This window comes from Pimephales promelas, chromosome 25 (genome assembly GCF_988280905.1).
Source record: "Pimephales promelas chromosome 25, fPimPro1.hap1.1, whole genome shotgun sequence".
NCBI lineage: Eukaryota > Metazoa > Chordata > Actinopteri > Cypriniformes > Leuciscidae > Pimephales > Pimephales promelas.
This window is the reverse complement of record NC_142793.1, coordinates 18,062,358-18,076,052: the sequence shown is the minus strand read 5'-3', so window position 1 is coordinate 18,076,052 and position 13,695 is coordinate 18,062,358. Positions and strand designations below refer to the sequence as shown.

At 36.7% G+C, this 13,695-nt stretch overlaps 3 protein-coding genes across 3 annotated transcripts in view; 2 read left to right on the top strand and 1 right to left on the bottom strand.

Moving 5' to 3' along the window:
• The window catches only part of armc10 (armadillo repeat containing 10), a 23,490-nt gene extending 10,084 nt beyond the window's left edge, over positions 1-13,406 (bottom strand). The window contains exons 1-6 of the mRNA XM_039695258.2: positions 13,355-13,406; positions 8,225-8,313; positions 4,427-4,523; positions 2,007-2,431; positions 1,448-1,593; positions 1,187-1,321 (exon numbers count right to left, since the gene is read on the bottom strand). Coding sequence (XP_039551192.2) covers positions 1,187-1,321; positions 1,448-1,593; positions 2,007-2,250 — 525 coding nt within the window. The 5' untranslated portion in view covers positions 2,251-2,431; positions 4,427-4,523; positions 8,225-8,313; positions 13,355-13,406. The remainder of the gene's footprint in view (positions 1-1,186; positions 1,322-1,447; positions 1,594-2,006; positions 2,432-4,426; positions 4,524-8,224; positions 8,314-13,354) is intronic.
• On the top strand, positions 2,951-10,193 carry fbxl13 (F-box and leucine rich repeat protein 13). The gene is given in 21 exon segments (XM_089127654.1): positions 2,951-3,164; positions 3,378-3,481; positions 3,616-3,703; positions 3,792-3,859; positions 4,180-4,334; positions 4,440-4,549; positions 4,634-4,732; positions 4,808-4,903; positions 5,537-5,707; positions 5,710-5,820; positions 5,909-6,009; positions 6,099-6,228; positions 7,075-7,173; positions 7,251-7,371; positions 7,455-7,617; positions 7,995-8,114; positions 8,206-8,332; positions 8,413-8,496; positions 8,617-8,751; positions 9,743-9,906; positions 10,013-10,193. Coding segments are annotated over 21 exon segments (2,403 nt in total). The 5' UTR covers positions 2,951-3,086; the 3' UTR covers positions 10,092-10,193.
• LOC120495604 (tryptase) lies at positions 11,524-13,695 on the top strand. The gene is made up of 6 exons (XM_089127655.1): positions 11,524-11,671; positions 12,097-12,117; positions 12,291-12,417; positions 12,524-12,792; positions 12,883-13,028; positions 13,376-13,695. Exons 1-6 carry the CDS (start codon positions 11,629-11,631, stop codon positions 13,667-13,669), a joined length of 900 nt encoding a protein of 299 aa, XP_088983781.1. The 5' UTR covers positions 11,524-11,628; the 3' UTR covers positions 13,670-13,695.

The following is a 13,695-nucleotide window of genomic DNA, read 5'->3' as shown; positions in this document are numbered from 1 at the left end:
AAAATTGACACACATATGTATGGGGTCACTCTGAGGACACATAAAAAAAATTGTGGGACTGAGCCTCTTGGTGGCGCTATAATAGAACAAAACGTGAAATTCCCATTGACTTCAATAGAGTTTTGTGAAATAAAATGCTATACTAAACAAATGCATTGGTGTAATATTACAAAACTCAGTGTGTGCCATAAGCAGCATGCCCTGAAGGTACTCAAAAGATTTTGAGACAGCGCCACCTGTTGGTCAAAAGTTATAATTAATTTCTGAGAACGCTAATAACTTTTGAATAAATTTACCTATTGCAATGAAACTGATCTTAATAGATTCCTTGGATTATGCCGAAAAACATAGATATCAGGTTTTCCATAATCAGACAAACGTCCTGTTCGCCATCTTTATTTCTTTGAAAAACCTTCTTTTTCGAACTCCTCCTAGACCGTTTGTCCGATTTTCACGAAAATTGAATCGTATCATCTCCAGACCGTGTCGACTAAAAGTTATGAATTGCACGATGATAGACAAAACCGTTTTCGTATACCACAGCATCAAAATTTAGGCATGCTGCCAAAATGACTATTTAGGCTTTATCTCTGCTATGCCTTCACATTTTGACACCAAACTTTGCATGTGTCATTGTCACCTCACTCTGACCACATCACATCTATTTCGTAACTGCGCCACCTATTGTTCGAAAGTGATAACCCATTAAATCATCTTATAAGTTAATGTTTATGTGATTTTCTTAGCCATTTGCCCAAAGTTCTCTCAAAATGCCCTTAATTGCTCCTTGCTGCAGTTGGTCTGCCACTCCTTGCCATTTTGGCATATGTTGCCGCTTCTTGCGCTTGGCCCCGGTAATGGCTGCTTGCAGCTATATTTTAAATTTCATTCCAGTTTTCGTCATTTCGCTTTGTACTCATGTCATTTTAATTAACTTTTTTCTATATATATTGTTTTTGTCTATTTCTATTAGTGCTGTGAAATAGATGAATCATAATATATATATATATATATATGTTCATCTGTTATTAATATTTTATTTTATTTTTGTTTTATTTTAAATTTTAATCATCAAGAACCTTTTTGAATATTAGTTAGCACACCAAACACTGGTTCAAAAGCAACAGGCATGTACCAAGATAAAAAATAAGCCTATATAATAAAATCTATACAGTATTTGCAATACCTTCAGCTGCTCTTGATTGCGGATATTCATGCTTAAGTTGTTCAGAGCGTTTAGAGTCTGAACCCGGATCTCAGATGAAGGGTCTGAGAGGAAGCCTGCTATGATGTGAAGACCTCCAAATTCTCGCAGAAGATCCTACTTAAGAAAAGCAAACAAGTATTGTAAACATGATATATCAACTGCAATTTGAGAGTTTATTTTTACTCTACTGCAAAATGTCAGAATAATGCACACTGTGCAGATGCCAAACCATTAGATGACCTGGTTTACTGTAAAGGCAGCAGCATTTCCTAAGGTTACGAGCACGTTTCTCCTCTCTTCCGAGTTTGGGCTGCTCTGCAGAAGAGAGAGAAGCATGCTGAGATGCCGAGGCTCCAGGCTGGCAGCAGATTTTGAGTGAATATCACCTTATTAGAAGAAAAAACAGCATAGATGAAAATATCTCCCCATATTTCATCAATACAATGCGTTTGATTCAAAAACAAATATTGTAAACACTTAACTGTTACATTGCTGTCAGTGTGTACTTCATAATAGCCTATAGACCATTTCACAAGATGTAAACAACACTGGTCCAGAAGCACTTCCTGTTTCAGTTTTTTAACACTACATAAAAGCTGGGATAAAATACAACCAACAGAACATTTAAAACTGAATCAAAAAGTTAAACAAACATCTTTACGATGTTTTCTTTACATGTGAAATAAAGAAAACAGTTACAAACTGAAACAGGAAGTGCTTCTGGACCAGTGTTGTTTACATCTTGTGAAATGGTCTATACTGTACATTACATCATAAAAAGCATTTGAATTTCACTTACTAGATTCAGTCTCCGCAGACGGATCCAGATTATCACTCTTACTGACAACTTTAAATCCAGATACTTTGGCCATTAAGCTCCCAGGCTGAATAGTCACACTTTTAGCAGACTTTCTTCTTTTCACTCCATCTCCTGCACGACCAGCGACTAGTTTATAAATGCCATATGAAGCTCCGGCTCCTGCTACAATCCCCAACAGAGCCTTCATGCTGCCGAGCCGGGCTATGACATTGTCATCTCCCATTCTGCGATATGCGCAGATTTCATTCAGAAAATGTTACCACATGGCTGTTGTCCGACAGGATCATAAGACAGGATCAATAAATATCTATGCACCCACTTCCTGGTCACACCGCACGTTGCCGCCTATTGCATCAGTGGACGACCAAACCGTTTCGCGGAGTTGCGTTCATTAATGATTTTAGCTAATAACAAATACAAAATATATAACAAGTTACAAAAAACATAAACAACCATGTTAGAAGACACATCATGACCATATTCCAGGGTGACGTATCAAGAATTCGTCAGGCTCAAATTGTGAATGGTTAGGACGGAGGAAGCATGATGAATAATTTTCACACATGAATAGGCAAGTCTTTGGGATGTGCTGGAGGAGACTTTACAGAGTGCTTGAGTCTTGTATTGTCAATACAAGATCTTGACCAAAAATTGATGCACTTAGATCTTGGTGGAAATAAATGTTTTTATGTTATTTCCATCGGGAGGTGCATCGATTTTTGGTAAAGATTTGGTAAAGAAGATATTATATTGATTGATAATGCAAGAGTCAAGCACTTCTATAAAGTCTAATCCACATCCCATAGACTTTCAATTAATGTAAAGTCTGGACTATTTTGTGTGTGTGTGTGTGTGTGTGTCTGTGTGGATAGTATATGAAAATTATGAACTATATGTTTGCTATTAATACATACTCCGGGGATTTTTTCATCTGACCAACCACTTGCTCAGGTCACCAAGCAACATGAATGTAAATATTAACAGAAGCCACAGTCTCAGGTTATTGTTGCACTGAATGCAGGAAACTATTTAACTACTTCTTCAGCTGCCATCGTTTTTATGATGACTTCTTGGCAAGATTCAGATCCAATATTGAGAGACTACTTCATTAAACATTCACTTCCTCAGATTTACAAGGTGATTGATCTAGTTAGCCAACCAAGGAAATAGTGTAATTGAACACAATCCGATTAATTTGTTTCTAACATGTAAATGTTATTAATAATGTGTGTGTATATATATATATATATATATATATATATATATATATATATATATATATATATATATATATATATAAGGATTATTAATGCTATTTATTATATATATCTTATTTTGCATGTAAACTAGGCTTTGCTTGCCGGGTTATGTGTCTCATGCCCTGAAGATCCTTTACACTTTATAGAAGAGAAGATCCTATCAATTCTCGAAGATCAGGATTTCGAGATTTGCTGGTATGTGGGCTTGTGAATAATTTGTGACATTAGAATATAAATGCATAAATCAAGTTTATGAGCTTTAAACAGCATAATACAGTAAATAATACTAATAATAGCCCTAAAATGCCAATTGTTTCTGAATTGTTTAGGCACACATTTATTGACAAAGACAAACAAATCTCCTCACTGGCAGGAAGCATTGTGTATGATATTTTTGGAAATCCAGAAGACAGCCAGGTAAATCTCACTTATCTTAATTTATTCTTTATTCAGAGTGAATAGGTTTGAGCTATCAAACTTCCATTATTCATTTTTTTCCTCACAGTTTCTGTCACATTCGTTGGAGAAAGCTTTCTCGTGTTATCGAACCAACCTGACCAAAATGTGTTTCAAGTGAGTGTCAAAACTGTACTATAAAAGAGCCACAACAGCAAAAAAAAAAAAAACCTGCTTTGGATCCACTCTTAAAAATTATTATTCCAAAAGCGGTTTTCACATGTGATGCCATAGAAGAACCATTTTTGGTTGCCCATACCTTTTCATTGATTATAATTTCTATAATTTCGAATAAACTTTTCCACTGTAAAGAACTTTTTGTGCAGTGGAATGTTAAAGGTTCTACATGGAAACACAATAAGAACCATTTTGTACAAAAAAAATACAAAAACACTCGGCCTGCATCAACTACTAATGTCTGACTTCTCATATTAAAGGGGTTGGAAGAGTTATATTGCAAAGAAGAAAATGAAAGCTGCCAGGCTCCTAGAGAGAATGGAAGAGACTAAGTTGTATCACACACAAAGAAGGATAAAACAGGCTTTCATCAAGTGGACAGCGTGGGTTTGCTTTCGAAAACACAGGCAGAATGGTACTACTGCCTAAATATTACATCATATTACATGGACTTCAACTTTAAAAACCATTTTGTTCTCCATTAATATTGTAACCCGAAGGCATTACCTATGTTATCCAGATGCGGTGAAGAAACTACAGAAAGCACAGGAGTCTGTTCACTGCAGAAACATCATCACATCTTGGCGTCGTGTTGTGCATGAAGCTAAAAAAACAAAGGAATATTTTAAGGTAGTTTTTCGAATTAAAATGTGTGCAACACAAATGCATTTGATGGATAAGATATTTAGGTATTATGCATGTCTGTATGTTCAGAGGCTAGAGAGAGAGATGCACGAAAGTCTGAACTCAGAGATATCACAGGGCAATGGACAGGACAGACTGTCACTGCTGCCTAACAAGCTGTCTCTTAAGGTACCGCTTAACCTTTGTGACGTTAACATTATTGGCTTCGAGTCAACTGTGATTTTAATCAACTGTTTGGTGCAGATCTTCCAATGTCTAGACGTGCGTGACCTCCTGAAATGCGCTCAGGTGTGTCATTCTTGGAAAGCGATCACTCAGATCAGCTCACTGTGGACTGAGGTCAGTGCAGCTCACTTAAACACTTTAATTCACATACACCCTTGTGGAAAAGAAGTGCACTTAGCTGTATTGAATGTGCTCTGGTAGTGCTTGTCACTTCATGTTTCTTGACATTGATTTTTAAAAAGTGTATAATAATTGAGAGATGCAGTTTAATTTACTCAACAGGTGAGTAAGGTATTTTTAATAGATAAATTACCATATGTAGCCTAGCTCTTTAACAGAGTTCATTTTATATTGTGAAGGATAACTTCACTATGGGCTAGTCCTTTATTTTCAAGGACGTATACAGTGTCTATTAGTGCTAGTTCCTTTCCATCTAAACTGGTAATATCTCTTAAGCCTGTGTTTTATTAGGAAAATCTCTCTTTTTTAGTTATGAGAAAGAACCATATTCATTCGCACTGTCACACAGAGCCGAAGCACAACCAAAACAACGTTCTTCCGCAACATGCTTGCAGTTTGATTTATTTACCGCTAGAGGGCAAAGATGACCGGAAACATTACATTCAGTTTTAACTTAAGTAAATTCTTGTATTTCTGGAATAAGCATTTTGTTTTCAAAAGTATGCTAAAGTGCACTTCTTTTTCACAAGAATATATCAGTATAATTTGTAAAATGTGTTTCCACAGATTGATTTCTCCCCTGAGGGCAGCTGGATCACAGATCAGATTGTGGAGAGAAAACTGCGGGCACATCGTGTCTATGTGATCTCTGTGAACTTGTGCGGTTGCGCAATGGTGCAGGGCTCGAGCTTCAGACGCATCAGTAAAGCTACTTTAATCAATCGAAAATTAAATTACACACATTTTCATTTTGATCAGTGATACGATAAGGATATTGCATGTGTTTTATTTTCAAAGGTCAATGCCGAAATCTTCAAGAACTCAATCTGAGTGAATGCCAACATGTTAATGCAAGTAGAACACAAACACGTTGTGATTCTGGGTTTTGCTGCTTCTAATCAATCTAACACCTGTTTTGTTTGGGAAAAATCTTGACAGGATGACAATATGAAGATGATTTTAGAGGGATGTCACTCTCTCCTCAATCTTAATCTGGCTTTAACTCATATTACTAATGGCACTATAAGAGTCCTCTCCAGGTACAGACCTTATATGTTTGTCAGTACACAAGCATAATGGCAGAAATAACCGTATTTGTATAGTTCTGGTCCTGACTGTTGTTTAAAAGATGCTGTGTGACGCTGCGGTCTCTGAATCTGGCACACTGCATGGGTTTCTCTGATGAAGGCCTGCAGTATCTGACCACAGGGAAAGGCTGTCACAGACTCAGTCATCTAGACCTCTCCGGTTGTTCTCAGGTTAGAGTTGACATGTAGGAAATGCACACTAGTAATATTACTTAATATTTACAGAGAAATTTACAGAGCTTTCTTGTGTTTCACTGTTTTGCTCCCCCACCTCCACATCTTTAGTCATTGTGGCATTTTTCATTGCTTTTTTCATCACACATCACAACAATGCATTTATCGTAGCAACTGTAACACTTTATAATAAGGTGTCATTTGATAGCATTATTGTTTTTGGTAACACTATTGTTTTTGGTAACACGAACCGGAGATCGGCTGAATGGATTCAAAAACGGTAAAACTCAACAGTTTAACTCTGGGGGAGTTGTAAAATGAGCCTATTTCCAAAAAATGTGGAGTATCCCTTTAAAGAATTCAAAAATACATTAACATCTTTCTTGAAAATCTAATTCAAATTTAATTTTCTTTTAACATATAAATGTTTAATGTGCAGTATGATGACCCTTCTAGTATGAATATAAAATGTACTGTATACAAGAAATAGCAATAAATTAAATAAAATGGTTCTTTTTTTGAAAAATTCCTTTTTATAAAATTATAAAAGTACATCCAAAACACTCAAAACATTAAGTACAATCACCTGTTTAAGTCATTTCAACTTAAATTACATTAAAGTGACTTTTTTTTTAGTTAAATCTTGTATAACTTTAAAGTTGAAATAAAATAAAAGTTGAAACTTGTCATATAATTTTTATTGATCATATAATTTTTTACACTGTAGTTCTGTGTCCAAGTACTGGCTACCATGGTGCATAATTTGTTTTGCTCTCATGAATAAATCAGAATAAAGATTGATCAAATTAATTGCGTGATATAAATCCGCCCCTCGCTCTACAGATATCTGTGGATGGATTTACTTATGTCGCTGAGGCTTGCAGTTCACTTCAACAGATCGTGTTAGATGACCTGCCCACCCTCACTGACACCTGTGTGCAGGTACAAGTGTGTGTTATATGTACATAAAATATGATGCCGAATAGACACAAAATTTGAATGTTTTTCTTTGATGCAAGGTCTTAGTGTCTAAATGTCGTGTGCTGACTGTGATTTCCCTCTTGGACTCGCCGTTTCTATCTGATGTGGCATTCAAATCAATGGCGGAAGTGATCGGCCTCACCAAGATCCAAATAGAAGGTTTTTATTTGTGCGCTCAAATAATGTTGCATGGCTAGAAAGGCTAAATTCGTAAAACGGACACCGTGTGTTGTGTATTTCAGGTAATGAGCGAATGACAGACAGCAGCTTGAAGGCCCTGTGCCGGAGCTCTCAGAAACTCACTGAGGTCCATGTGTCTGACTGTCCGCGCGTGACTGATGCCAGCTTGAAGTCTTTAGGAAATCTGACAAAGCTGTGCAACATAAATATCTCAGGCTGTATCAAGTGAGAGAAGCCATTGCACCGACGTGAATATGAAAATGCTAACTTTTTTGGGGGAAATCCAATGAGCTCTGTAATTTTGTCTGGCCCAACCAGACGTTAGTATGCGGAGTGTATAGTGTATAGCTTCTGCTAGCAAGGTGGGCTATTTGCTTTTAGTGTAATAAAAAATAACAGAAAAGTGTGCCGAAGAATTGAAAAATGAATTTAGATTTTTTTTTTTTTGCTGCTACATACAGCAGAAAAAAATAATATAGGATTTAATACAAAAAATAAATATTTCACTTTTACATTTGCACCCCAATCTAGAATATGTGGATTCTATAAAAGATTCTATAAAAATGCATTAAATTTATGGGGGTTTTTTTTACACAATCTAGGGTGACTGATATGGGAATCTATTACATCACTGAAGGGCCATCTGCATTTGAACTTCGAGAACTTGATCTTTCTTACTGCCCAAAAGTTACTGACCTGTCCCTGAAGAGAATAACTCAGAGGTGAAAACAGTTAACACTTCCAGACTCGACACTCTTTTTAAAATCCTTCTTAAACACTCAGTGACTGTATGAATGCAAAATTAATTTCCAGATGTAGCAATCTGACCCACCTGGCCGTGTGTTTCTGTGAGAACCTGACAGATAACGGCTTTGAGTGTCTGGACCAATGCGTTTCTCTGGTCTCTCTGGACATCACCGGCTGCAAAATACATGACAAAGTACATCATTTATTACACATAATCCTTTTACAGCTCTAGTAAAACCTGTTATTATATTAAAAAACATATGTCTTTCACAGGGACTGGTAGTTCTGGGGGCCAATCCCAGTCTGAGAAAACTGACGGCAAACGAGTGTGTTTTCATTACAGATAATGGAATAAAGGTTTGGCTTACATTTTCTTTCTATCCCTCCATTGTGCATATATGTGTGGCTTGCCATGAATTTGCAATCTGATTACTGTTTTTGTAAAAGTTAATGTGACGTAATTTTGTCTCTGTCCAGATGTTTTGCCGACAATGTCATCGTCTGGAGCTTTTGGATGTGTGTCACTGTGTGTGTCTGTCTGATTGTGCGATCAAAGCCCTTTCCTTCTTCTGCAGGACCATTGCCACTGTCAGAATAGCTGGATGCCCTAAAGTACTTCTTTAAATCAGTACTGTTCTGTTCTGTCATTTTGAGTATACATAGTGCGATTAGTGTTCACACTGAAAATTTCAAGTCGGAAAAGTACACTTAAATACCCGGATGATGGCCTTAATTAACCAAAAACGAAGGCTGCATCCGAAATTGCATACTTCGCTACTATTTAGTTGGCGATAATAAACAGTATACGACAAGTCTAGTATGTCTGAATTCACAGTACTCATAAAGCAGCTGCTCTGCTTTATGAGTACTGGCAGTGAAGGTCACATGACAGTGACATCATGGCGAATGTAGTAAGTCTAGAATCAAAGTATGCGATTTTGGACGCAGCCAAAATGAATGTCGGATCATGTAGCTGAGGGGGAGTAAATAGTATATTTGTGCATATTGCGCCATTTTGGGATGCAATTAAATTCCTATGAACAAATTTCTGAATAATACAACTAAATACAGTGAGATTCATATAAAATTCAAACCAGAAAAAAATATGAAATATACATTTTAGGATTAGACATTTCAAGGTCATTAATCAAATAATCAAATGCTTGAAATTTAACTTTACTCAAATTGTTATGCTGATAATATGATTTGTAATAAAAATGCATTTAATTAGAACAGGCTTTTCAAACTTTTAGATGCCACGGACCCTCAAATATGATCGTCCTCGTGTAAGAGACACTTGCTCTCAAATTTAAAATTTTTGTGTATAAAATATCTATATTTAGTTTCTATTGTGTTACATTGTTATATTTTTTTCTATTCACTACTACGGATTATTTATTAATTACAACCTAATTTAGATTATTTTTCTTATTTATTTTAATCAAATGTATCGTGGTTTTTCTCTAAAACCTTTCCACGGACCCCAAGCACTCCTTAGTAGCTCCTTGAGGGTCCCCAGACCCCAGTTTGAAAACCCCTGACTTATAAAATGCAAAAAAAGTATTTTCACTATTTCGACTGAAACTATATTTTGCTGCATCAGATGACAGATACAGCAGTGAAGTATCTAACAAGGGCTGGTCACTTCCTGAGGGAACTGGACGTGAGTGGCTGTCCTCTCCTGACTGACCGCACTCCTTCTTTTCTCCTGTGCAGCGCTCCATATCTGCGGTCCATCAGAATGCTCTACTGCAAAAACATCTCCAGGTGATTCACTGTGCCATTTCCCAAGATAGGAGATATTGAAGATTTAGTTTCATAGAGTTAAGCAGAGATAGTCCTATGTTAATGATAAGCACATTTCTGATCTCAGACAGGCCGCTCTGAAACTGCAGTGCCGAGTCCAACACTGGAAACACAGTCACGATGACGCCCCCTACAGTCTGGATTAATTACTACAACTCGACGAGATGTGGCGGGATGAGGACACTACAGACATTACCAGACGAGTCGACACTTATTGTGGAAAATATTTAGATATTATATAACATTTATGCATTTGATAAGAAATCTCTTCCCACAGGTGTGTTTTGTTTCTTTAGGAACAAAATATTGTCAGGGTAGCTATAAGACAAAAAGGTTAAGAATCAGTATTAACTAAGTTTTAAGCACTGAAATCTTCCAAAGAGAAAAAAGATGGTACCATGCCGTATTTCACTCTCTGAAAGTGTAAGTTCACCCAAAAATTAAACTTCTGTCATTAATTACTCACCCTCATCTTCAGAACAGATATTTTTAATGAAATGGGAGAGGTTTCTGTCCCTCCATGTAACGTCATTGCAACTTTCAAGGCCCAGAAAGGTAGTAAATTCACCGTTGAAATAGTCCATGTGACCGGATTTTCATTTTTGGGAGAACTAACCCTTTCACAAGAAATGAACAAAAAGGCACCTGTTTGAAAAATAACCAAACTCTGTTTATTTATAATAATGACTGTCTGATGTATTATTGTATATTTTGTCAACTCTTAGGCCTATTGCTTGGGTATTTCATACTTTAAGATTCTGTGGGACCTTTCTTTGAATTACATACATTCATTTACACATTTAATATATGTTTATTTTCATATCGAATCACGAAATAAAAATAAAACAGGACAAAAATCATATGCACAGTTCACTTGTATTCTAAACTTAAGTATTTTTTATTCTATTGTGTATTATTAAGATGTTAATAAACTTTCAAATTATCAGTTGAGCTTTAGACACTATTCTTAAGTATTGTGATAAAAAACAGGGTTTACTAAAACAATAAAATATTGCAACATAACAGGATGCTTCTGTTTTCATTAGTGAAAAATAAAGTTAAATGCTGAAATAATGAAAAGTGTGCCAACAACATATAGACTTACTGTAGGATTTTGTCTTGAAAACATACAAACGTACAATTTTAAAAGCCACAATTTAGTCAATGAATTTTGTCTTCTTGCATTGAATTTATTCTTGCATGTTGTATCTTCTTTCATACTGTAATCAAAACTTAATTTGTTTTCTCTCTAATAATAGTACAGACAGTAGCCTACTAATTTAATTATTTTTTTTTTTTTGTCAAGGCAAAGATTTACATTTCAACCTTAACTTTTATTCAAACTGCACAGACACATTTTATTGTCAAGCATGCAGTAAAATCCGCATGTAAATGAAAAGTAGGCCGTTTGTAGGCATACTACCTACACGTCACACATATTCATGGATTGCTGTAAAACTATAGGTCGAGCATTGCTAGGAAGTAAGGAAGACGAAAAGAGAGAAGAAACATGCAAATGATCAGGCAAATTAGTGATAAGAAGGGTTGGTGTACATTACTAAATGAATAACACGACATAACTACCACAGACATCCATTCTGCCCGTGAAGAGAGAGTCAGTCTGGGTTTGGTTCTTTTAAAATGAACTACATGTGAAAACACCCTTCGTGTGACGAAGTGACGATGCGGACGTTAACCTGTATGGCCCTGCTCATATGCGTCAAAGGTAAAATCTTAGGTGTTTAAATTAATTCGGTTCTATTTTCACAAGTGCTTAATTTGTGACATAAAACAAGCTGTTGAAGAAGAAGGTTGTAGCTTGTAAGCAGCTTGCATTTTGAAGCTTTTAAAATGCAGCCTTGTTGACTCGCGAACATCGGTAATCAAAAAAAAAAAAAAAAAAAGCACCTGACGCACAACTGACGTAAAATAACTTATACTTTTTTATGTTTCAACTACATGTAGAAAAAGGTCGTAGGCCTATCATTTCTTTCTTTCCAGTGACCGTTATATAAAATAAACCATTTCGATTGTCTTATATAACTTCATCTTACCTGATTACTATAAGTCCTGAAAAATAAAAATATATTTTAAATTATTGAGATGTGTGGTTTTATCTGTCCCACCATAACTTTTTTTGTTTGTTTGCAGGCTGTCATTCTCATTTGAATGGTAAGAGCCCCTCTATAAAGAATGACATGACATAATCTGAAACGTCCAAGATTATTAAAAAAAAAGAAACATTTATGTCATCTCATGCTAGAGCAGTGTTTTTTCACTATTCTCTTTTTCTCTCTCAGTTTGTGGACGTCGCCGCCCTTTAAAAACCCGTATTGTGGGTGGAGTCGATGCGCATGAGGGGGCGTGGCCATGGCAGGTTAGTCTTCACAGCCCCAAATATAAAGGCCACTTTTGTGGGGGTTCCCTCATCAGCAGTGAATGGGTGCTCTCGGCTGCTCACTGTTTTGCAGGGTTAGAATCAAATAAACATATTTACAGATTTTAAATAATCTTATGTATACATGTTGTTCTTGTAATATTGTCATTTTCCTTGTGGTCTGTATATCTGTATATTCAGCGTCAACACATCCAGCCTGGTTGTGTACTTGGGAAGGATGACACAGCAGGGAGTTCATGCTCATGAAATCAGCAGAAATGTCAGTACGCTTGTCATACATCCTGACTATAGCAGTGACACCTACAACAATGACATCGCTCTCCTGCATCTGTCCTCTTCAGTCAGCTTTACTAACTATATTAGACCGGTGTGTCTAGCAGCGGAGGACAGCATTTTCCCTTCAGGCACCAACTGCTGGATCACAGGCTGGGGACAAACTGCATCTGGAGGTCACACACACAGACGCACACGCACGCACACACACACCTTCTACTGACGTCACGTCACATACTGATTCTTGTGTTTTGTCATGTGTCCAGTGAATTTGTTTTATCCTGGGACTCTGCAGGAGACTGTGGTTCCAGTGATAATTAATTCTGAGTGTAATGATCTGCTGGGTGCCGGAGTCATTACAGACAACATGATGTGTGCTGGTTTACAGCAGGGAGGAAAAGACACCTGCCAGGTACAACAACCACTCCGATTATTACTACTTATCTCCATGTGCACACTCATGAGGATTATGCAGACTTCGATTACAAAATAGTCACTAAATCCATCAGGTGAGCCTACATCCTATGGTTCGCATGCATTTTGAACGTTTAGAGTTGGGATGTCAAATTACATAAATTTCCATTATTGATTATTTGATGTGTATACCCCTGAACTTAAACTTTGACGCACCCTTTGATTTTATTACAGCACAGTTTGTATAGGAGTATATCTTTTTATATTCACCGTTTTATGTTAAATAGTGCCACAAACAAAAAATGTAACTGAAAAACGTGCTACCTCTCTCTTTTTCTGTTGTAGGGGGATTCTGGTGGTCCAATGGTGAGTCAGCAGTGTTCAGTGTGGATCCAGTCTGGTATCATCAGTAGGGGTCACGACTGTGGTCAGCCCAATGAACCTGGAGTGTACACCCGCGTGTCTCAGTATCAGCAATGGATCACGACTTCAACTGGCCCGAACCTCCCAGGATTCGCCACCTTCAACCCACTAAACTCATGCTCTACTGCCAGTCAGGGTAACACCTATATAACCAAAAGCATGTATACACAATATCAACATACAGCAAATTACAGACATCACAAAACTGTATATTAATATTAACTGGTTATTTATTTTATCGC